Genomic DNA, 20,592 nt, shown 5'->3' with positions numbered 1-20,592 from the left:
TACGACAATCGTTTACTATCCAATCAAGGTGACAGCCGAGCGTGCTTACCTGCGGTGAAACTGACATCCCTACTATCTTCTCAACTTCGTAAATATCATCATCGTCTTCATTTTCTTCCTCTTCTTCATTGGTGTCAGGTTCTGTGCCCTGCACTGGTTCCATCTCAGCCATTCTTTATGAAAACAGATAAAGTATTCTTGGAAATAAGTGGGCTTTACATGGACACCAATGAATGGATTGTGAGAAAGTTCGTCTTCCGTACAGTTTCTACGCATGCGCCTCCGGATGCGCAACTCACCACCGATAAACAAAATATGCACGTGTGACTTGGGGATATGTGTTGTTTTCTTTGGTTCAGAGTTTGAACAACAATATACCATGAAAACAAAATCTTCTTACCATCGGAGTGAAAACACATTTAGAGTAAGTTTCGTCTAAGGGTCTTGCATATGATTTGTTAGATTCATGACTATAAATATTATATTGATACGGTTATTTAAAAACCCTCAGCTTAGCAATACTTTAACAAAATGTCGTATTAGATTGCTTAGATGCCGTTGATTTAAGAGCATATGGATTCTGGAAAAATACATAGCTTTACATTTCAGTAATCATTATGTATTATGTGATCGTTTCAGTTCTTGACGTTCTCTGAGAGAGTCGCTAACATCAACATAGATGTAATTAGACGAGTGGACAGACGTGTAACAGAGGATGAAGAGGTTGAAACATTTTTTGGAGAAGCATTACAAAAATGGACCGAGCTAAACTGTACAGAACACTTCAGTAAGTATATAATACAATTTTTGTCTCCAGTATTCACACATGACGTTTGAAGTATTTACTCTCATGCTAAGACACAAGGATGGTGTTACAGCATGACTTAGTATTAGAAGTTATATGGCCAGAAACATTCACTCTCTTGTCAGAAGCCTTCAACCCACTCCCTTCCCCTACCATTTACCTTCAAATTGGATTTTTGCTACAGTAGGTTTATAAAAATTCTATTTAAGACTTTGAATATCCATTTCTTTGTCAAATATACTGCAGTTTGATAAATGAGAATAAGGACTATATGTTTATTGTAAATTACTGAAAGATACAGTTGTCTCTTCTCATTTGCAGCCAACTTCCGCCGTGAAATATCAGGACAAGTGAACAATTTTGCACAATTAGTACACCATAAAGTAGGTAAATTGTTATGAAGTGTGGTTGCATATCTTAGTAAAGTTTAGTGATAGTATGATGACATATTTATTTACATATAAAATTAGTAACATTTTTTATTTAATTTTGAAATTGAAACACAAAATGATTTTAAGTAATAGATGGATTTTATTATATATATAATTTTAACTTTTCTTTTTTAGCAAGAAATAATAGATGTGCTAAAAAGACATCTGCAAGTAACAAACAGTTTGGCATTTGAGCCACTTTTGGAGTAAGTACAAGCAAATGATAATTTTTAACTATTGATTTCTTTAAGTCCACACCATCATTTGTTAAGTAAGGATATTTTCCTAGTCCTGGTATGTTAACATATATACATATTTCCAAAAAGTGATTCCCAGATTATAACTTGTTTAGGTTGATTGTTTTGCTTAATTTAACTAGAAAAGCATATTTTTTTTTTCAGTTTGGTGGTCAATTTAGCAAGAGATCTTCAGGCTGATTTCACCCCACATTTCCAAGCATTCTTTGACATCATAGTGGCACTGTTGAATGCTTTTCCCCAGAACACAGAACTACTCGAACAGGCATTCACAACACTGGCATATCTCTTCAAGATTTTGTGGCGATATCTTGTGAAAGACATTGAGAATGTATTCAGGTAATATGTTAAGATTTTGGTAGGTCAAGTGGGTTTTTTAGCCAATAAATTGCTTATAAACTGTTATTGTTTGATGCAGTGATGGCAGAGAAGCAAACTTGAATGACTTGAAGTTAAGGTTTCATCCAGGAAAGTGTTCATTTTATTTTGATGTTATTACTTACATTTTATGAAGTATGATGATGTAAGACATCCTTTGTTTTTGTTGCAGGTTTTTTTCTCCTTTGCTGGGCCAGCAGCATAAAGAGTACATCAATAATTTTGCGGCTGAAAGTTTTGCATTTTTGATGAGAAAGGTGACTTTGTATTTTAAGCATGAAAAGATTGTTTACCACATGGCTATGTACTTGTACATTTTTATTGGTTTCGTTGTGATGAAGAGTGCAGAAATTAGGAACGAAGGAAATATATCAGAACTGGAAGTCATGGATATCATTTTTTTAGCAAATTAAATTTGGTCTGATTAAGTATACAGGGATTAAGTAACCAGGGTTGTTCACCAATGATTTAGGGAAAATGCTGCTTTGTCATTGAAAGTGTGAAATTTGTAGACAAATGCTTGTTTCAGTCTGTGATATTGGACATACAAGTATTCAAGTAAATAACCACATGTAATATCTTACATGCCAATCTTCATACCTGATATTAACACACCACGTCAGTGGCACCAAATAAAGATCCATTTGTGAATTGTTAATAAAAAGGTTTAGAGAAATTGATTTTGTAATTACATATTACAATTTATATGTTTTTTTTTGTAGGTGAAGGACCATGGTGCACTTTTTAACTTTATGTTCAAGAGTCTGGAAGAAAACCCAGATGTAAGTTAATTCCTTTCACCTGCTTTGGAATTTATGGTGTATTTCCAGAATATTAGAGTCTGGATGGGCACATAACATTTTATCATCATTAAAAGTAAAATGAAGTGTTATTCAGTCATTAATGCTTGAAGCGTTTTTACCTATGTATTTAAATTAATAATTGTACTAAGTAATGGCAAATTGTTTGAGTATGATCAAGATCAAAATTGATGATACTAGTAAATTCTCATTTTAATTTCTTTTAAATTCCCAGCAAGTAGCTGGTGTAGGAAGACTTCTATTTGAAATGAGCAAGGGAGTGAGGAAACAATTTCACAGTTGTACAGAAAAGGTAACAAAATAGTAATAATTAGATAAAAGTAAAAAATTACTGACCACCAAAATCTGATTTTTTTGCCACTTTCTACCACTTACAAAGTACATACAGACAACTTTTTCAGCTGCTGAACAACAGTTTAAAATGAAGCTTCATATATGAATTTAAAAGCCAATTTCTAATCTCAAGGGATTACTTCTTCAAACCACACTGCAGACCTTCTTTGGTATAGTTGTCTTGTTCTTTGTTCTAGGTTTTTCCCATAGTTCTTTCTAAGCTGGGACCTCAGGATGGAGATGCTGTAAATTTAGACTGGGATATGGTTGAACAGGCATTGATCAGTATGATGCAGGCCATGACAACATATACTTCCAAAGAGGAGAGTCAGGTCATTCTAAATATTTTAGAGGTAATTGCTACAACTAAGTTGAATTGATAGAACTATGGGTGTCATAGAACTATGAGTTGTAATTGTAAAATTAGGAACGTATTGCATTTTTAATCGTAGAAAAATGTATTGCTGCTTTGCAATTGATTTGTTGATTGATATTTTGTCAATTGATATTTTGTGCATTTTACTGCAATTTTGGTTCTTCATGTGATATTTTACCATTCTCTTTGCTTGTCTTACTTTTATAAGAAAAATTGACAACAAACCAGGGTTGTTCACCAATGATTTAGGAAAATGCTGCTTTGTCATTGAAAGTGTGAAATTTATAGACAAATGCTTGTTTCAGTCTGTGATATTTGACATGCATAAACGTTGGACAGAGAGAAGGCAGAAGAAAAAGAAAGCTGAGGCAGCAAACCATCTTCACAGATTGCTGAAGTTACAACTAGTGTGGGTGCAATATAAGGACGGAGTGTTACTGTCAAAACCAGAGAACATAGCCAAAGTAAGTGATACTAATTTTGTAAACTTCAACAGCTTGTTGAAATTTAGGCTGAAGGCCTTTTTTGGCAGTTCACTGTACATCAGAAATGTGTATGATTCATAAGTTTTTAGGGATTTAAGAAACAAAATCCAAGAAAAATGACAAATGTTTATAATTGATGGTATATATTAATATTGTAAATGAATTATGATGCAGCATACATGTAATATAATTTGCTTTATTTTTTATATATATACATATTGTTTTGACTGTTTCTCTCAGCAACTGTGCACAATACTGATTGGAGAAGAGTTACCTGTGGACTGTGCGAAGACTCTCTTGCAGGTCACGTCATCTCTTCTTCTTGATTCAAGGTGTACACTGGGTGTTGATCACATAAGCAAACTGATAGCCACAGTAAGTCTTTATTGAATTGCATGTTTATGTAATTCATGGAAAAAAACTTACTAAATTTTGTTAAGTATTTGCTAGGGCTCCTCTTAAATCAATTTCTGAACTATTTAGTGCATCTAAATGTGTGTGCTGTGCATGCATCCAAATATGTATGCTTGCATGTTTTAGTTTGTATTTGGAGTAAGCAATTTAGTGGCATTATTTTCACTTTGTACTTTCAGGTCTTCAAAACATCCTTTCCACGTGAAGTTCTTTTTTCATTTACAAGACGTGTATTTTCACTGCCCATGTTTGAAAAGGTATTTCATTGTGCCTTCATTATATTAAGATGTTTCTTTTCATTTTTAGAATAATTATAAGATCCTGTTCAGTGTATAGAAATTTTTAAGTACGAAACTCAGTACTATTGTACAATTTTATCACATTGTATTAGGAAATATAAAATATTACATTGTATAAGGAATGTAGTTAAAATATTCCATATTATTATCACCAGCTGCAAAATAACAAGTCATTGCTGTTGAACCTCCAGGTTTCTTATATTCAGTTATAGTGTTAATTTCATGTGTTGTTCATATATATCTGTTGTAGGACATGCTGCCACCATTGATGCAGTACTGTCATGAATGTGTGAAGTCTGGTAAAGAAATTGAAGATGTATTACAGCTACTGACAGAGCTGGTTATATACAAAACCACACCCATAACTGATGCTACTCAGCTTGATACCAGGACATTACTTCTGTTGGATTTCAGTTTTGCTGTGAAAGGGTAAGGGTAACGTCCTGAACAGTGCAGTTAATTGCACTCAATCAAGACATGATGATGCCATATTAAACAGTTAGGTTTATATAGACTTTTGATGACGTTTACACACACAGTAAGTGTTATACAACATTTTTTAACTAAAAAGTAAAGATATAAATGTATACCTATATTAAACAATGTTGTACTAAATAATGTAATGTTTGATATTACTGCATGAAGCTAACCACATTCTGTTAGCATGAAAACAATTTAGTTGATATTGTTTGTTAAATGATAATATTTATCAAACATAGCTCACTATGGCATAGCTCACAATCTATTTACAAATTTCAGGAAAACGCAGGACACTTTTCCGAGGTTTGTGACATCCTTACTGACAAAGTCTTTTTCTCTAAGTGATCTCTATGAAGTGGCACAATTGTGGGCAGCATTAGTGTGTGTTCCTCATGTCAGGTAATTCCACCCAATGATATATATGTCTGATTGAAATGTTAAAGAATAAGAAACTAAGCAGTTTGCCAAGATTTGTTCTGTGCCAAGTAATTTTTCATCAAATAAAACTTAAAACTTGCTTGCAATTTGTAGTAAATTATTTTTGTAATATCCCCAGCTTGATATCAGATATTTTCATCCCTAGAAACGTTGTCATTGCTGCAGGTGTTTTTGCAGAAAGTTTTAAGCTGCTGATCTTGCTGGTCATAATTTGTACAACCTGGAAAATGGCCTTTCTTTCTTGAAAACATTTACAAAACTTAAAGTTTAACTGAGTTGAAACTTCTTTTTAATGGTTTTTTCTTTTCACTGATTTTTTATTTACTCTTCAGGCCTTTGCAAAAGGAAGAGGCAATGAAGGGATTAAGAATGGTGTTTGAAAGTTTGAGTAAAGAACTTGGCAGCAGTGACTGTAACAGTGGTAAGATCCTTTATACACTATTTCACAATCTTAATAGCCAAAATAACAAAACATTGATGATGAATTTTTACTTTTTTTAGCAGAAAAAAATTATCTTTTTGTTATGAATGTAAATTGTTTAAGAATTCACAATTAATTGTAATGTCATGTAAATGAAATAATGTTTTTAATTTCTAAAATTTATGGATTTTCTATTTCAGTCTCCACCTGCCTACCTCTTCTTTGCCAGACTATCATTGCCATGTTACATATCTGCCATGAAAGAACATTTTTTGACATTGTGTCTGTAGATGTTATCAGGATGTTACTAAGGTATGATAGATAATTAGCCATTATCATTTTGCTATCAAAATGTTAACTTACATCAAAAGAAATGAAACTAGTTTTTGAACTTTTTTTTGTGAATTTTTTTTCTTTTTGTGAATGTATATGCATATATGTAGCATGACCTTTTTGTTGAAAAAATATGTAAAAGTCATTTTTTGTTTCCTTGTTTCTAGAAAATATGGTTCAGAGGTGCATATGCTGAGGACAGCAGATCTGTTCTTCACAAAGGCAGCTGGGGAAAATATGGAGGACATTTGTACAGAGCAACTGGGTCTGGAAATTTTTCCATATTTACAAGAGAATTTATCATCTAGTATATCACAGGTAACTTGACTTTTTTATCATTATTTAGTTCTATATTGATTTTCTTTTGCTAAACATTTGATATTTGTACTGTGCTCTTATTTTCTTGCTTGGGTTGAGATTTGAGGTTTGAGATTTTTTTGATCTTTTGTTTGTTAAATCCTACCATTTCTGTTTCAGAGTAGACTCCTGACTTTGAGGATAATGTCATGTTTTGATCTACTTTTACCTGAATGTGAAGATGAGGTTTGTGACTCTTAAAATGATTTTTTAATTATTTATCATATATTTTTAGGTAATTATTTCAAAGATATATTGGATTTAACTCATAAATTGTTCATTTGTTTGTGTTCTTTGTAAGTGTAACAGTAACATGTGCTACTCGCTGAATATAAACTTGAATAGAAATGTTCACATAAATATTGCAATTCTTTCATTTATTTTTCAACACCAGAACACAGTCCAAACCAGTATATTCAGTATATGTCTTGCTGCAGAAATGATCCCAATAACAGTGCAAGACTACAGGGAGAAACTGATGCACCTGAGAAAACTGGACTTTGAAGTGGTGGAGCACAATATCCCAGTGGGACCTTTCAAAGAGGTAAATGCTTTCTACTTGGTATTTTGTGTCAAGAATGGATACAAGCACTTGGTGGGCCTGAGGGTGAATATGCACCTTCAGTCAAACATTGAAAAAGCATTAGTATAATACCATTATTAATCTTAATAAGTTGTTGTTATTGGAAGTGTTGAGAGAAAGTGTTTTTGATAAGGTAAAATATTGTAGAAGGTTAATGAATATCTTGTATATTTTAAGTAGGAACATATATTGTCCAATTTTTGTTTATTTATTTATTTATTTATTTATTTATTTATTTATTTATTTATTTGTGTAGGTGCCATTGAGGTATTTGCTGGGAATGATGTATGTGAACTTCACATTGATTTGGGACCCTTTATTAGAGCTTATAAAGACACAGGCATGTGGCTTAGAGAAAACATCATTTTGGAATATCTACATTCCCCATTTGAAGACATCAGCTGAGTTAGCAGGTAAATTGTCACTTCATTGAAACCATAGCAATTATTTGCTGGTACTTTTTTATGACTGATTCCCATAGTGTGATAAATGATGATGCATATTAACAAGTTATGAACAAACAATAACTTTTTATTTACATCTATTTTCTGTTCCTTATACTCACTGGTCTTTATGCTTATTTTATGTACTAATTGTACCACCAGCGTTAGCGCTGGCGGTACACATGGTTTCGGTCCCGTCCGGATCGTTCCGCCGGCTCCGCCGCACGGCTACCGTTACCGCTTCTCCTCCTAGGCGGTAAGGCCCCCCGTACCCATCTCTTGGATTTAGGTCACCTATAATCTCAACTCGTTCCACGTAAAATTTGGGCTTTGTCGGTATTGGGGTCTGGGTGTGGCACTCATTGAAATGCACCCTTGTCCAAAAATGACAAAATTAAATGCTAATTATCTACCCTACGGAAGGGGTTATGGGAAAAATTTCTACAGACGGCTTTCCAAAAGTCATATGTGTAGATTTCAAATATGCCCTTGGATTTGACCTTTGACCTTTACTTCAAGGTCAAACGGGCCAAAATTTTCAAAAAAATTAAATTTTTTATGAAAAAAAATTTTTTTGCCCTGTTATTCAGACACCACACAGACTTAACCAATAATATTATTGGAAAGTGTTACCCTTCAGGTCATCTTTCATCTCCGTGAATTTGGGGTCAATCGGTGCATTTTCACGGGAGTAGCGGCCATAAGATGCCGAAACTGAAAACTGTCTCTAATTCGGGAACCGTTAATGCTAGAGACCCATTCTTTTTTGCATTTTGTAGAGCATGTAAAGCCCAACACTGGGGGTGGTCTCCGTTTTTTTGTATTCCGTACGGTTTTCAAGTTATGCTGTATCAAAAAGTACATAATGGTGGTGAAAGCAAAATGTGCAGTACGGTAATGGATAATAAATTTTGAACTCTGGAAAAATAAAACATAAGGCTTGGCAAAGCAGACAACTTGTGGTCAAAAATGACATTATTTCATCAAATTTGAACTTCTGGAACTTCAGAGCACCTCCCATTTCAAGAATTTTGACCAAAATGACCTTTTCTTTATTTTAATTAATTTTTGCTGTAGGAAATTTATGGCACATTAAGGTAATTCCAAAATTATAACATTTAGTCCCTTATATCTCCAAAACTGGCAGAGATAGGTCCATAGTTACTATTGAAGTTGAATAGGAAGTCATATACTGGCAATCTTACTGTGACCTTCAAATCGACCTTTGACCTACTTTTCACCATGAATTGAACTTTGCAAATTTTGCTTCCCTTTTATCTCCAAAACTGGCAGAGATAGGTCCATAGTTACTATTGAAGTTGAATAGGAAGTCATATACTGGCAATCTAAATGTGACCTTGAAATTGACCTTTGACCTACTTTTCACCATGAACTGAACTTTGCAAATTTTGCTTCCCTTTTATCTCCAAAACTGGCAGAGATAGGTCCATAGTTTCTATATGAAGTCATATACTGACAATCTAAATGTGATCTTGAAATTGACCTTTGACCTACTTTTCATCATGAACTGAACTTTGCAAATTTTGCTTCTCTTTTATCTCCAAAACTGGCAGAGATAGGTCCATAGTTACTGTTGAAGTTGAATAGAAAGTCATATACTGACCATTTTTAATTAACTTTTAGAGAGAAGCCTGTTAGACTCCAGCACAACTCGTCCAGAAGGCCAGTTGGTGGATGAAGAAGAAGAGGATATTGAACAAAGACCATTAGAGGAGATCTTCAGATTGCACTGTTCAAAATGCTCCAGCACTAAAGACAGACCAGATCACGCCAATGTTCGTCTTCTTCTCTGGAAGGCTATGCACCTGTTTCCTGACAAGTGTGAGGCTAAAACTAGAGAAATTGTTCCTTTGTTCTTTAGATTTCTTGAGTAAGTAATGTTTGAATTTTATTTTTAGATTCTCTATTCTTTTTCCCTTTTTTTAAAGAAAATAGTATTTACTATAATGGTATATTTCTTTGATCTTTAATGATTGCCAAATGTTTTTTTTTCTTCAAAAAGTGATTATGTATGTTTTTTTTCATAATCATACACTTCACTTTAACTTTGAGACGTACATATAATATTTTAAATTCAGTTTATAGTTTGGCTTCTTTTAACTTTTTTGTCAAATGTGTTAAGCTAGCATTTACTATCATGACTCATAATCCAGGAATGAGTATTACCCTGCTGACCTACATGTGGCCCCCACTCAAGATTTGAGAAAGCCTGGGGATGGTTTGGATGAAGAGTTAGAAGTAGACCAGGGGGATAGCAGTCAGGGAGATGAGGAGGAAGGAGAAGAGAGTAAGGGAAAGATGAAGCGGAAAAGAGCTCCAACAAAGTAAGTAGAGATTTATCTGACATGACATAGATGTGATTTTTGAACAAGATGAGGAAAAATTAATGTAACAGATTTTTATGTAAGTTCCCTGTTAATTGTATTTGATTATGTTTGTTTTTAGGACATTATTAGCACACCTGAGGTTATTCACCAAATTCAAAAGCCCAAAATCAGTGTACCAAGAGCCAAGGCTCAGAGAATTATACCAGGAGGTGAGCTTTAAAGTCAAAAAATGCCATGAGAAACTTGATTTTGTCTTTTTGTCAGAATTACATGATCTGATTTTTTTTTTAAATTTAGCAAAGATTTAACCATTACTTTTCAAAACAAGAAAAAAAATGCGCTCACATCATCCAAATGTTTTTTCATTACTAAAGCACAAATGTCTAACAAGTTGCAATATTGTCTTAGTGCCTAGACAATTTGATCTGTTTATTTATATTTTGTCCCAAATAATACAAAGAAAGATATATTTGTCGAGTGCAGTCATGGTAGCAGTAACAATTACAGCAAAAACAAATAAAGAACATTATGTCATGGTGAAATAATTTGAATGCTTTTAGTTACTAAAACACAAAGATCCAAGTGTCCAACAAGTTGCAATGGACTGCATTTATACCTATAACTACAAGTACATTACACCTTACAAGTAAGTATCAATGGCTACTTTAGAAAAGGAAAGTTATAATCTAAGCATTTAGTACATGACTAGTGTAAAGATTTATTTTTATCACTGAATATTAATTTCATTTGTTTTTTTCCATTAATATGTGTTTTTTTTTTTTTTACATATAGACTTGTATGAAATTATTTTTACTAAATTTTGTAAATTCTGTGAAGGATGCTAAAATTGTCTGATTTTTAAAATAAACTTTTTTCCAGGGAGAATTTTAACCGCCTGCTTGACAACAAGACATTTAAGAATGAAATCATTTTGTTCAGTATAGACACTGAAAATAGTGTGGTGGACCCAGAGCACAGGGAAGGACTGCTGCCTTTGCTTATGAGGTATGTTAACAACAGGAAGCCCCAATATGGAAGCATTCAGAACTAGTTGATGCTTGGGCTAACTAGTGTATGGATCAAATATGGCACCACTCATTAAAAGCATGCTGACATTTTATTACTCTGCCCTTGCTGGGGCAACGGTATTTTTTTTAGCTTTTTATGCTGTTTGTATCATTATTCATGTTTTAATAAGAGTGTAATTTATGAAGCTTAAAACGGAATTACACAATCCAGCATAAATACAGTTACTTTACAATGCACTGCAATTATGCTTATTTTTTTCTCATATATTCAATTTCATACTTGGGTGTTTTTATCCCTAATTCTATTTTGATTATCATTATGACCAATCTTATGAAGTAGTTATTTTTAAAGACTTGTACTTTGTGGGCCCTGCTGTTGTCTCACTGACCTCCAAAGCTTTGTGGTATATGATGGCAAAGGCCTCTTTAATATTTGTGTAACAGCTGTCACTGTACTTTATTTACGAACCCGAGTTTACTCTGTGTGTGAACATAGCAGAAACAAGAAACGAATGTGCCGCGTAACAAAGAGGGGCGTGTTTTATATAAAAACGAAGACACACGGACACAAACGAAAAGGCACGAACACACTTCTCTACACTAACACAACCACAATCATACATCATACATACACATGTTACATTTGCATGCCTTGATAGTCACATTAGTTTTGGTCTGTTATAACAAACAGTCCCTTAACTAGGTGTAAACTGACAGAGGGAATCTGATTTTCCACTAATGTGAAGCCAGTATTAACTTAAAGGTAGTGAAGGGTATGTGCAGGGATTCAGCAACATTCTTGGAATCAAGACAGGATGATGTATTAAAATGTGAATAAAAACAAGCTGACACAAGGCAGATTCTAAATCCCTTTTAAGTCTAATCCAGTGGTTACTGAAAGATTATTTCTCTGTTTCATGCCACTGATGAAGCTGAGATAAAATTCCGGTTAAAATTTGTGCTAATTGGATATACCTTGACAACTCATTAGGTAATCAGTGTTACCAGATACAAATTAGTAATAGAATATGCCATTTCTGGTGGTTATAAGAAGATTGTCTTCAAATTTGTTGCATAACTCAGAGGAAGTTGTTTTCAGAATTGGGTTAATTTGTATGCACAGTGGGAATACCATGACAATACGAGCGTCAAAGACTTTCGGTATTAGCCTGTGAAACCATATGCATTCTACAAAAAAGTTTTCATAGTGTGCTGAGAAGTTGTCTTTTAGTTAGCAAATTTATACAGTTGGAATTATGTCTTTTTAAAAGAGCAAATTTATTCAGCTAAAATTGCCCAAAAAATCAAATTATTATCAATCAAAGATAGAAAACTTTGCTAAATGTCCATTTTTTAGCATCTTCCTTTGACATTGGCTTCCTTTAGCAATGTTAGGGCCCATTGGTTTATTGAGAACAACCACCCTGAAATGAACCTACATTATTTATTATACAATATCAAACCAATGATAATTGTTGAGGAAATAACAAAATTATATCAGGCTCTTATCATCTAGCTTACCTGGCTGTAAGTGAAAGACATTTTCCAATTACCACAATATTTGTATCAGTATTGTACTAGTTTAAAGTATCATGAAGTATAAGATGTAAAAAATCAATACTGGCAATGATTTGGGAACATTGAAATTTCCCAATGATGCTGCTCTATACATTTTCTCTATGAGTTTATCTCTTCACATTCTAAAATAATTTAGATTTAGGCCTATATGCATATGATACACCACAATCAGTAGTTTAAAAATTCTTGTGCTTCATGTTCTATATATTAGCAGATATGATGTTTGCTTTCCCAGGATTCTCTATGGAAAAATGCTCCACAAGACGGGCAAGGACTCTGCTGGGAAGGGGCACAGTCAGTTCCGCAAAGCCATTGTTTTTCGCTTTCTGGCAGGCTGCCAGCAGCAAGAACTCAAAATTTTCATGGATCTCATATTTCAACCTTTTGTCAACTTTGCAACTGGTAGGAAGTTCAGTTTTATCATAGCAAAAACTGTTAAAATTTTTGATCTGCAATTTTAACACCTGTAATTTCTGTAAAATAAAGAAGTTGTAAAAAAGACAGAAATGATCTGTGTAACTGTATCATTCTAGAGAAATGTAATGCAGATGAAACTATGCTTATAAATATTTCCAGGCATTAAAAAGAAAAAAAATGATGTAGATAGTTTTGATATGTGAGTCTTTAAAGATTCTTCGATGTATTTTATTTTTCAATATAGGTGATGCTCTTAGTGCTCTAAGAGCAGCTGTAGCTTCAGTTGATCTCAGTAAGATGGTGCCTCTCAGGAAACAACAAGGGTGAGGCTTTCATTTTAGTGATTTATTTTTTTAAAAAAATGGTTTTGGGGGCGCTCAAGCACTATGGAAAGGCTCCAAGGGTGCATGAAGAGTCATTATTATGGGGAAGTCTGTCTACACCAAGTTGCCTGTTGAGTGGCAAACTAAAGGCTCTATGTACATAGATAGATCCAACTCCATGGGGACTCTTGCTGAATGCTATCGGATTAACAATTAAGAATTTGTTGGCAGAGGAAAATAACTAGCTTTAAACACTACAATTAGTAATTTTTCATATCTATCACTACTAGCACATACATGACACTGTAAAATATTTTAATAGTGTTAAGAATACTTCCATTAGTTATCCTAGATTAAAAATTTGAATGGCATGGTCTTGATTTCCTTATTTTATTTAAGTGAGATATTTACTTGTTAAAAAGTTTGTTGAAGGTATGCTAGATAAAATTATCAGTTTTAATCACTAAATAAGTCATTATTTTTTAAACTTCCTTCTAGTCTTTTGAACACCATGGATGTCATCTTCAATAAGCTTGGCAATCTAATAGACAGCTACCTGCCCACCATGTATCAGATCTTGGTGTGTCTGGCTGGTATCTGCGTCCATGTGCTGGACAGGAGGGTGGACATCCACCCCAAGGCTATTAACACACTCAAGACACTCAGGCAGCTGACCATTAACAGAATTACTCAGGTAGCCATTTTTATGTCTTTCACTCTCCAGCTGATTAGAGTTGATTTTAAAAATATCCTGAAAAAATGTTTGCTGGTGGTATTGGGGTATGGTGTATGGAAGTGGAATTTACAAACGTACAGATTTTGTTGAAGAATGTGCCAATTGCCATAATGATAAGGATGTGACTGTTTAAGGAATAATGCAAGCCTTAATCAGTTTTGTTTTGTATGTGAAAGTCTGTGGTAGGTAGGTACCTGTTGGCAAGTTGTGTGTCTTGCAGCTTGTTATTATTATTATTATTTTTCTTAATTTTTAATTTTTATTTTTTAGTTCTTCTCATCCTTTGACAACTACTCATTTAGCTGGCGAGACATAGATGCTGTGTTTGAGGCAGTGGTGTGGCCCCAGGTAGAGAGGCTGCCACATGAAAGTCTGAGCCATCCAACGCCTTTGCTCAAGTTGATCTGCGCCTGGAGCCAGAGTGTCAGGTATTTGAGTACTCGCTGGTGTAAGCAGTGGCCAAGGGCAGATATTTCAGATATTTGCTGTGGCAAGAAAAAGGGAGCGGGAGATACTTTGACTCTTTATCATTTGGATATGGTGTTTAAGATTTGTCTTTTGGCCAAACCGAAGACCATGGTGTTATGAATCAAGTTTAACTTTAGATAGTTTAAAGAAACTGTTAAATACTTTTTGGTTGACAAGAGTAAAATATTGACACTTAACTACATTTTTCATATCAAGAATAACATCTGACATGCTTGATATATTTTCTGTTCTGTTGCTTACATACATAAAAACTGCTAAGCCTTATTACAGATTTTTAGTAACATTTAAAAGGATTTTCATTAAATTGTGAAGTATTTGATGAAATCTTGTGTGGTGTAAGTTATGAATTAGCATACAACATTTTATTTAGGTATCTCCCTCTCCTGGGAAAGCATCAGTCAGGGAGCAAACAGCTTACCCCTCTTAAGTATGTGTTCCAACTACTGGTGGCCCCAACGGCCAGTAGCACAGTGACCAACATGATAGTGGACATAATCGAGCACCTGTTGACCCTGGAGGAGAAAGATGAGGAGGAAGAAGAGATGGAGGGAATGGTAAAACACAGGGTTACTGATCTGGAGGTTCATGACCTGGTAGTAGCACCACAGACTGAACAGATAGGAGGTTGGTATGATGGTTGTTCTTGTATTTTTAAAATTTATTCAGACTCAATGGTTTTTTTTTTTATCTGTATGAACAGGTTTTGTATGAGATGTAGAATGATGTTGTGTTTTGATCTGACATTTGATTGAATTGTTCTTTACTTGGTAGAGCTGCATGTTTCGATGTTAATTCCATCAATTATGATAAGCCGGTGAGGGACCTGGATGTAGCATGTTACCAACAGTTATGATTTTAAAAAAAATGCAGAAGTGCTGCAAATGATTCAATTTGTAGAGTGATTTAATTTGTGGTGCAATTTAATTCAAAGGCATCAACAAATAAGACCTGTCGGGAAATTCATGCCCATGCACAAGACATAATTTTATGGGTATTTGCCATTGTTTTCAAATATTTCTACCTTTTTAGAGTCCTAGTAATATGAGATTAAAGTTTGCATCCTGACTGCAAACATTATTCTATTGACAAAATAATTGCAATAATTGTAAGTTAAAATCAGTTTTATATTTTGACCAGAACCTGCTAAGTATGGATGTAGACTGCTGCTACCACATGTGCCAATCATTCTACAATATTTGAAACAAATTGTTGAAAATTTGGTGAAACAATCCTTGAAGAAGAGAGCTTTTCCAACCAGAGACCTCAACATTTTATCAAGGTTAGTTTATTGCATTCATTTTATTGTCTTTTAAATTATGTCTAGATATAAAAAGATACATGGTAGTAATTAATTACAATTAATACAGATTATTGTTTTTTATATACACAATTAGCACACTGTCAGTATGTAACTAACAAACTAGATTCATTTGCAAATAAGAATTATTCAGTAGTTTCAGTTTTAGATATTTTTTGGAATGTTTATTTTCCCTGCCATTTGTATTATTTTAGGCTGAGTGCCTTTGTGAAGGATTCAGACCAAAGTGCCACACTGATCCAGCTGTTGCTTCCATTTTTGGAAAGAAATATCACCAGAACCCAGGTAGGGGTGTCTGTATGTGAGTGTGTGTGTGTCAGTGCATTTGTTGTTCAAATAGAGATCTCAACCTTCTTGGTAGCTCCTTAAAAATTAATTGGCTTATCATAATAATCCTTAATTCAAATACACATAAATTTAGTGAATTTTGTTCAAACCTTTGTAACTGCAATTATGGGCTTCCTTAATGTTATAAAATGTGTAATGAGAAAATCTGTTCATCTTTTTTCATCTAAGTAACAAACAAGATTATCATTTCATATTTTACTTCCAAAGGACGTTGAGGTGGATATTCTGCAGACAGTGGCAAATCTCATTAGACTGGTAGATGATCCAAAGGAATTTGTTCCGTAAGTATGAATTATGAGATAAAACAATTTGCATTTTATTTTTTTTGGAAGATGAAAATTATAACTAGGTTGTTGTTCATTAGAAATATTTGAAATGTACTCTGTTCCAGATAGGTTCATTGTTCAAAATGAATGACACATTTGTTTATAGAAACTTTGTAAGGAGTGATTGCTTAATCTAGACTTGTCTTTATTTCAGTCCTCTGTGCAAATTATTCTCCTCTTTACATTCTCGAGTCTCCAGAACAGCTTTATGTCACGTACTGAAGGTATTTAAATGCTATGTATTATTTCACTGAATTATTTGAGAATGCTGCAATAGAATTCAGGTGCACGTTGATTAAACTTGATAGAAAAAATCCATGTTGACCATATTAATATATACATACATGTCATACATGTGATTATAAAGATATTTACATGTCGCTTACATTTAAACTGGAGATTTCAAGCAGTTAGTTTCTAAAGGTTTCTTTTTGCCAAGATACATGTCACTATATTGATAATTTTCTTGTTACAGTGCATTTCAGAGAGAGATGAAAGCATAAGCATAATGGCCAATATTGTGCACAAGGTAAAAAAGAATCTCTTGGTTTTGAAATATTCTTGCAGTAACATTTTCCTTGATAATTTGAAAGCTGTAATCTTTTTATTTACAGGTTTTTGTGACAGTACCTGTTATTCTGTCAATAAACATTTTAATTGTGAACAATAGGTTGCATAGCACCTTTTCAGCAATTTTCATAAATTTGTCTTTTTAATATCGACTCTAATCTTTTTAAGAATTTATTTTCCAGCTGAATGCATGGGATGCAAGGCGGGTTGAAGAACCAGACTATATGACCAGATTAGATGCTTATAAAGAGATCAACCACATCATCCAAAAAATGGAGCCTTGTGTGCAGTTTTTGAGAATGGTCATTTATAACTGCTGCTTCTGTATAGGCAATGTAGGTATTTGATTTTTTACTAAATCCCATGAGGTGAAATTAGTAGAGAGAAGTAAATGTATTTTGTTACTTCTCAGTTCGGTTGCAATAAAACCTAAGAACAAATAACTATATATATATAATCCAAATAATTTACAGTTATATAAAATATATAGTAAAACCATTTCCTTTTACAATGTGAAAGTACCATATGGTATGACTTTTCGATATATAATGAAAAACATTAATTGTGCACAGAACACTATTGGTTGTTGTTTATCAATTTTTATGTTGTTGCATTTTAAAAGATAAGTATTTGAACATGATTTTGTCATAGGTGGATGACCTTTCTTTGAGAGACAATGCCTCATTCACCCTTCAAGAAATGGTAAAGACATTGGCCAGTAAAAACTATGATAATGAAGTCTTTGTGGAAGTTGTCCTAGACACACTTATACCGGAGATTAAACTAGGACTGAAAAACAAGACTGAGGTAAGATATAAGTTATGCAGAAGTTTTGTGTCTTAATATGTGAATTTGCCATTTAAATTCTGTTTTTGTTTTATGGTTAGGTCTATCATTGCAATCATAGCGTGAGTTCTTGGAGTTTTGCTAACATAGCAAGGATTACCTTATTTAGTAAAATTGATTTAAAAGATGACAAAAGAAGTAAGTTTTTATTTTTTTTTATTTAAAAAAAATTAATTTATTTAACTTGATGCTAATTTATTGCAATGATAAAGGGTTTGTTTATTACCTCCACCAAGAAGATTATGTTTTTGCCTTTGTTGGTTTGTTAGTTATAAAGCCTAACTCAAATAGTAAGAGACAGATTTTAATAACAGTCTAAGGATAGGTCAGAAATGGGCTAACTTAGAATCAAGATTTTGATGAGTAAATTGGTTAGTTAATTAATAAAAATGAGAGCTGACCTGCCCTGGTATAGGTCTACATTCTCTTAGTCTTTTTCTTGTTCTCTTTTTAATTTCATTCCTTTTAGGTGGTGAGACATGAAATGCTCAATCTTTTTTCTCTGGTAGTCAGACATTTCCAAACTCAGCCAAAGTTCTTAGACTTTGTAGCCTTAACAAACGAAGACTTGGAAGTGGACTTCTTTGAGAATATAAGACATATACAGGTAAAAAGTCTGCGAGATCAATTTTCTTTGAAATGTCAGATTAAAAGATCAATATCGCTTATGTATCATGTGCTTAATCTAGTAGACATGTTTACTTAAAAATAAATCCATAAGTAATAGGCCACATAATGCCTTGCTGCAAGAATGGTTTCTTTGATATATTAAAAAATAAATAATTTTAGTTATTAATATGTCATTTTTAAATATGTTTTATCTTTGTAGACACATAGAAGGTCCAGAGCCATGAGGCGTCTGATAAAGCACATGACTTCCACAAAACTGAAGAACGAATCCCTTCTCTCCTACATGCTTCCAATTGCCACATCATTTCTCACTGACAAGACATATGAAAAGGCTCAGCACTTGATTGAGGCAGCTGTAGACTTAGTTGGTGCCATCTGCAGGCAGTTGCCATGGGAACATTATCTTAGGATATTGAAATATTACCTTGGTCAACTGCCCAAAAGTTTAGAAAACCAAAAGTTAATGGTCAGGTGAGAGGATATTTTTATACTAAGTCCTCTGAGTTGATAAAAGGTTTATTAGTTACCTTACAAATTTATAAAATTATTGAAGTCATATGTGTTTCGAATACCATAACACATTTAAGGTTTTAATTGTTATTTCTTTTCATATTTATTAATTGTCAGAACACTTAATGTTACATTCCAGTATTTTGTAACAGTATTAGAAAACCTCCACTTTTTTAAAGTTATTAAATAGATGAAAGTTGTCTGTGTTCCAGGATTGTTGTAACAGTATTACAGGTCTTCCACTTTTGGTTAGTTACAATACATTCAAAATTTGAGTATATTCCAGGATTGTTGTGACGGTATTAGAAGCCTTCCACTTTGACCTGTCCAAGAGCAGAGGCATAGCTGGGGCAGTAGTCACAGAGCCCAGCAAAGATCAGGAACTTCCTCTGGAACAAGATGCGGAGGAGGAAAAAGAGGATGCTGATCTGGATGAAGACTTAGTACAGAATCAGGCAGAGGAAGTGAGCCCTGCAGTTGACAGTGTTGAGTCTGTGTTAGAGTCCCAGAAAAGTCCATGTGCTCCAGGTCTTGCCTCCAGGATACACAGGATGATTGTGAGGTCCATTCTACCAGAGTTGCACAGATGTTTGACTAAGAAGGTATGAATAGATCTGGTTTAGTAGTCATAGATTTAAAGATAATAGTCCTATATACACTAGTTTTAATGTGAAGACAAATAAGATTTGCTTTGCAGATGCATATTTGAATACATGAAGGATTACATGTTTATTGGACCTGTGTAAGTTCATAAGTATCTTGATCATATAAGTGGTATTTTTTTTCATAGTTTTGGTGTGAGAGCTTTTCAAACTCAGTGATTAGATGATTAAGATAGAAATAATGCATTGGATGTTTCTCCTTTCCCTTCAGACAAAGAGTGATGAGGAGCATAAACTTGCCCAACCCACAAAATATGCAGAGGATGAGGAGGTACTGAGGGTCCCCATTGCTTTGGCCATGGTCAAACTGCTGCAAAACCTACCAAAGGGTACCTTGGAGCATTCTTTGCCAAGGTAAAAGATGTGTTGATTTGGATATTAACAGGAAGCAAATCTTAACAATTTAAATAACCCCTTATTTTTCCCACTTTCAGATGACTTATACAAGTAAATGAATTGTTACAATTTACATTTTTTTACTAAGTCTTGTACTTTTTTTTTAGTTTGCTCATCAAGGTGTGTGAGTTTCTTCGATCCAGATCAAAAGACATTCGCAACATCACCAGAGATACATTAGTCAAAATTGTTGATTCACTGGGACCCAGCTTCTTCCACTATGTCCTGAAAGAATTGCGAGGTGCTCTTACGAAAGGTTATCAGTTGCATGTGCTGTCTTTTACTGTGCACTCTCTCTTAAAAAGTATGACAGCAATTCTCCGACCTGGGGATTTAGATAACTGTGTTCAGAGCCTAACTGAGGTGAGCTTGATTGAATTTATTAATTTTTTTCTTAAATTATTATTCATTTC

The 20,592-nt window shown here is 33.7% G+C and overlaps 1 protein-coding gene across 3 annotated transcripts in view; it reads left to right on the top strand.

The window, feature by feature from the left end:
• Window positions 1-269: 269 nt before the first annotated feature.
• Window positions 270-20,592, top strand: part of LOC106155812 (small subunit processome component 20 homolog) — a 40,153-nt gene continuing 19,830 nt past the window's right edge. For all 3 annotated transcript variants that reach the window (XM_086999454.1, XM_086999453.1, XM_086999455.1), the window contains exons 1-42: window positions 270-424; window positions 640-787; window positions 1,127-1,188; window positions 1,372-1,442; window positions 1,638-1,832; window positions 2,044-2,128; window positions 2,594-2,653; window positions 2,907-2,984; window positions 3,223-3,378; window positions 3,707-3,865; window positions 4,127-4,261; window positions 4,480-4,557; window positions 4,850-5,028; window positions 5,359-5,478; window positions 5,850-5,938; window positions 6,139-6,250; window positions 6,439-6,589; window positions 6,749-6,814; window positions 7,023-7,172; window positions 7,468-7,624; window positions 9,299-9,545; window positions 9,829-9,999; window positions 10,121-10,211; window positions 10,563-10,648; window positions 10,882-11,007; window positions 12,844-13,010; window positions 13,270-13,348; window positions 13,847-14,042; window positions 14,355-14,512; window positions 14,944-15,197; window positions 15,711-15,852; window positions 16,086-16,176; window positions 16,447-16,520; window positions 16,720-16,789; window positions 17,041-17,094; window positions 17,318-17,470; window positions 17,787-17,942; window positions 18,451-18,588; window positions 18,811-19,082; window positions 19,408-19,723; window positions 19,995-20,137; window positions 20,287-20,542. In XM_086999454.1, the coding sequence (XP_086855580.1) occupies window positions 275-424; window positions 640-787; window positions 1,127-1,188; window positions 1,372-1,442; window positions 1,638-1,832; window positions 2,044-2,128; window positions 2,594-2,653; window positions 2,907-2,984; window positions 3,223-3,378; window positions 3,707-3,865; window positions 4,127-4,261; window positions 4,480-4,557; window positions 4,850-5,028; window positions 5,359-5,478; window positions 5,850-5,938; window positions 6,139-6,250; window positions 6,439-6,589; window positions 6,749-6,814; window positions 7,023-7,172; window positions 7,468-7,624; window positions 9,299-9,545; window positions 9,829-9,999; window positions 10,121-10,211; window positions 10,563-10,648; window positions 10,882-11,007; window positions 12,844-13,010; window positions 13,270-13,348; window positions 13,847-14,042; window positions 14,355-14,512; window positions 14,944-15,197; window positions 15,711-15,852; window positions 16,086-16,176; window positions 16,447-16,520; window positions 16,720-16,789; window positions 17,041-17,094; window positions 17,318-17,470; window positions 17,787-17,942; window positions 18,451-18,588; window positions 18,811-19,082; window positions 19,408-19,723; window positions 19,995-20,137; window positions 20,287-20,542 (5,841 nt within the window). In that variant the 5' untranslated portion in view covers window positions 270-274. The remainder of the gene's footprint in view (window positions 425-639; window positions 788-1,126; window positions 1,189-1,371; window positions 1,443-1,637; window positions 1,833-2,043; window positions 2,129-2,593; window positions 2,654-2,906; window positions 2,985-3,222; window positions 3,379-3,706; window positions 3,866-4,126; window positions 4,262-4,479; window positions 4,558-4,849; window positions 5,029-5,358; window positions 5,479-5,849; window positions 5,939-6,138; window positions 6,251-6,438; window positions 6,590-6,748; window positions 6,815-7,022; window positions 7,173-7,467; window positions 7,625-9,298; window positions 9,546-9,828; window positions 10,000-10,120; window positions 10,212-10,562; window positions 10,649-10,881; window positions 11,008-12,843; window positions 13,011-13,269; window positions 13,349-13,846; window positions 14,043-14,354; window positions 14,513-14,943; window positions 15,198-15,710; window positions 15,853-16,085; window positions 16,177-16,446; window positions 16,521-16,719; window positions 16,790-17,040; window positions 17,095-17,317; window positions 17,471-17,786; window positions 17,943-18,450; window positions 18,589-18,810; window positions 19,083-19,407; window positions 19,724-19,994; window positions 20,138-20,286; window positions 20,543-20,592) is intronic.

Source organism: Lingula anatina, chromosome 1 (genome assembly GCF_051362555.1).
Source record: "Lingula anatina isolate TDL-2025a chromosome 1, LinAna3.0, whole genome shotgun sequence".
Classification (NCBI taxonomy): domain Eukaryota; kingdom Metazoa; phylum Brachiopoda; class Lingulata; order Lingulida; family Lingulidae; genus Lingula; species Lingula anatina.
This window is presented reverse-complemented; position numbering and strand designations above follow the sequence as displayed.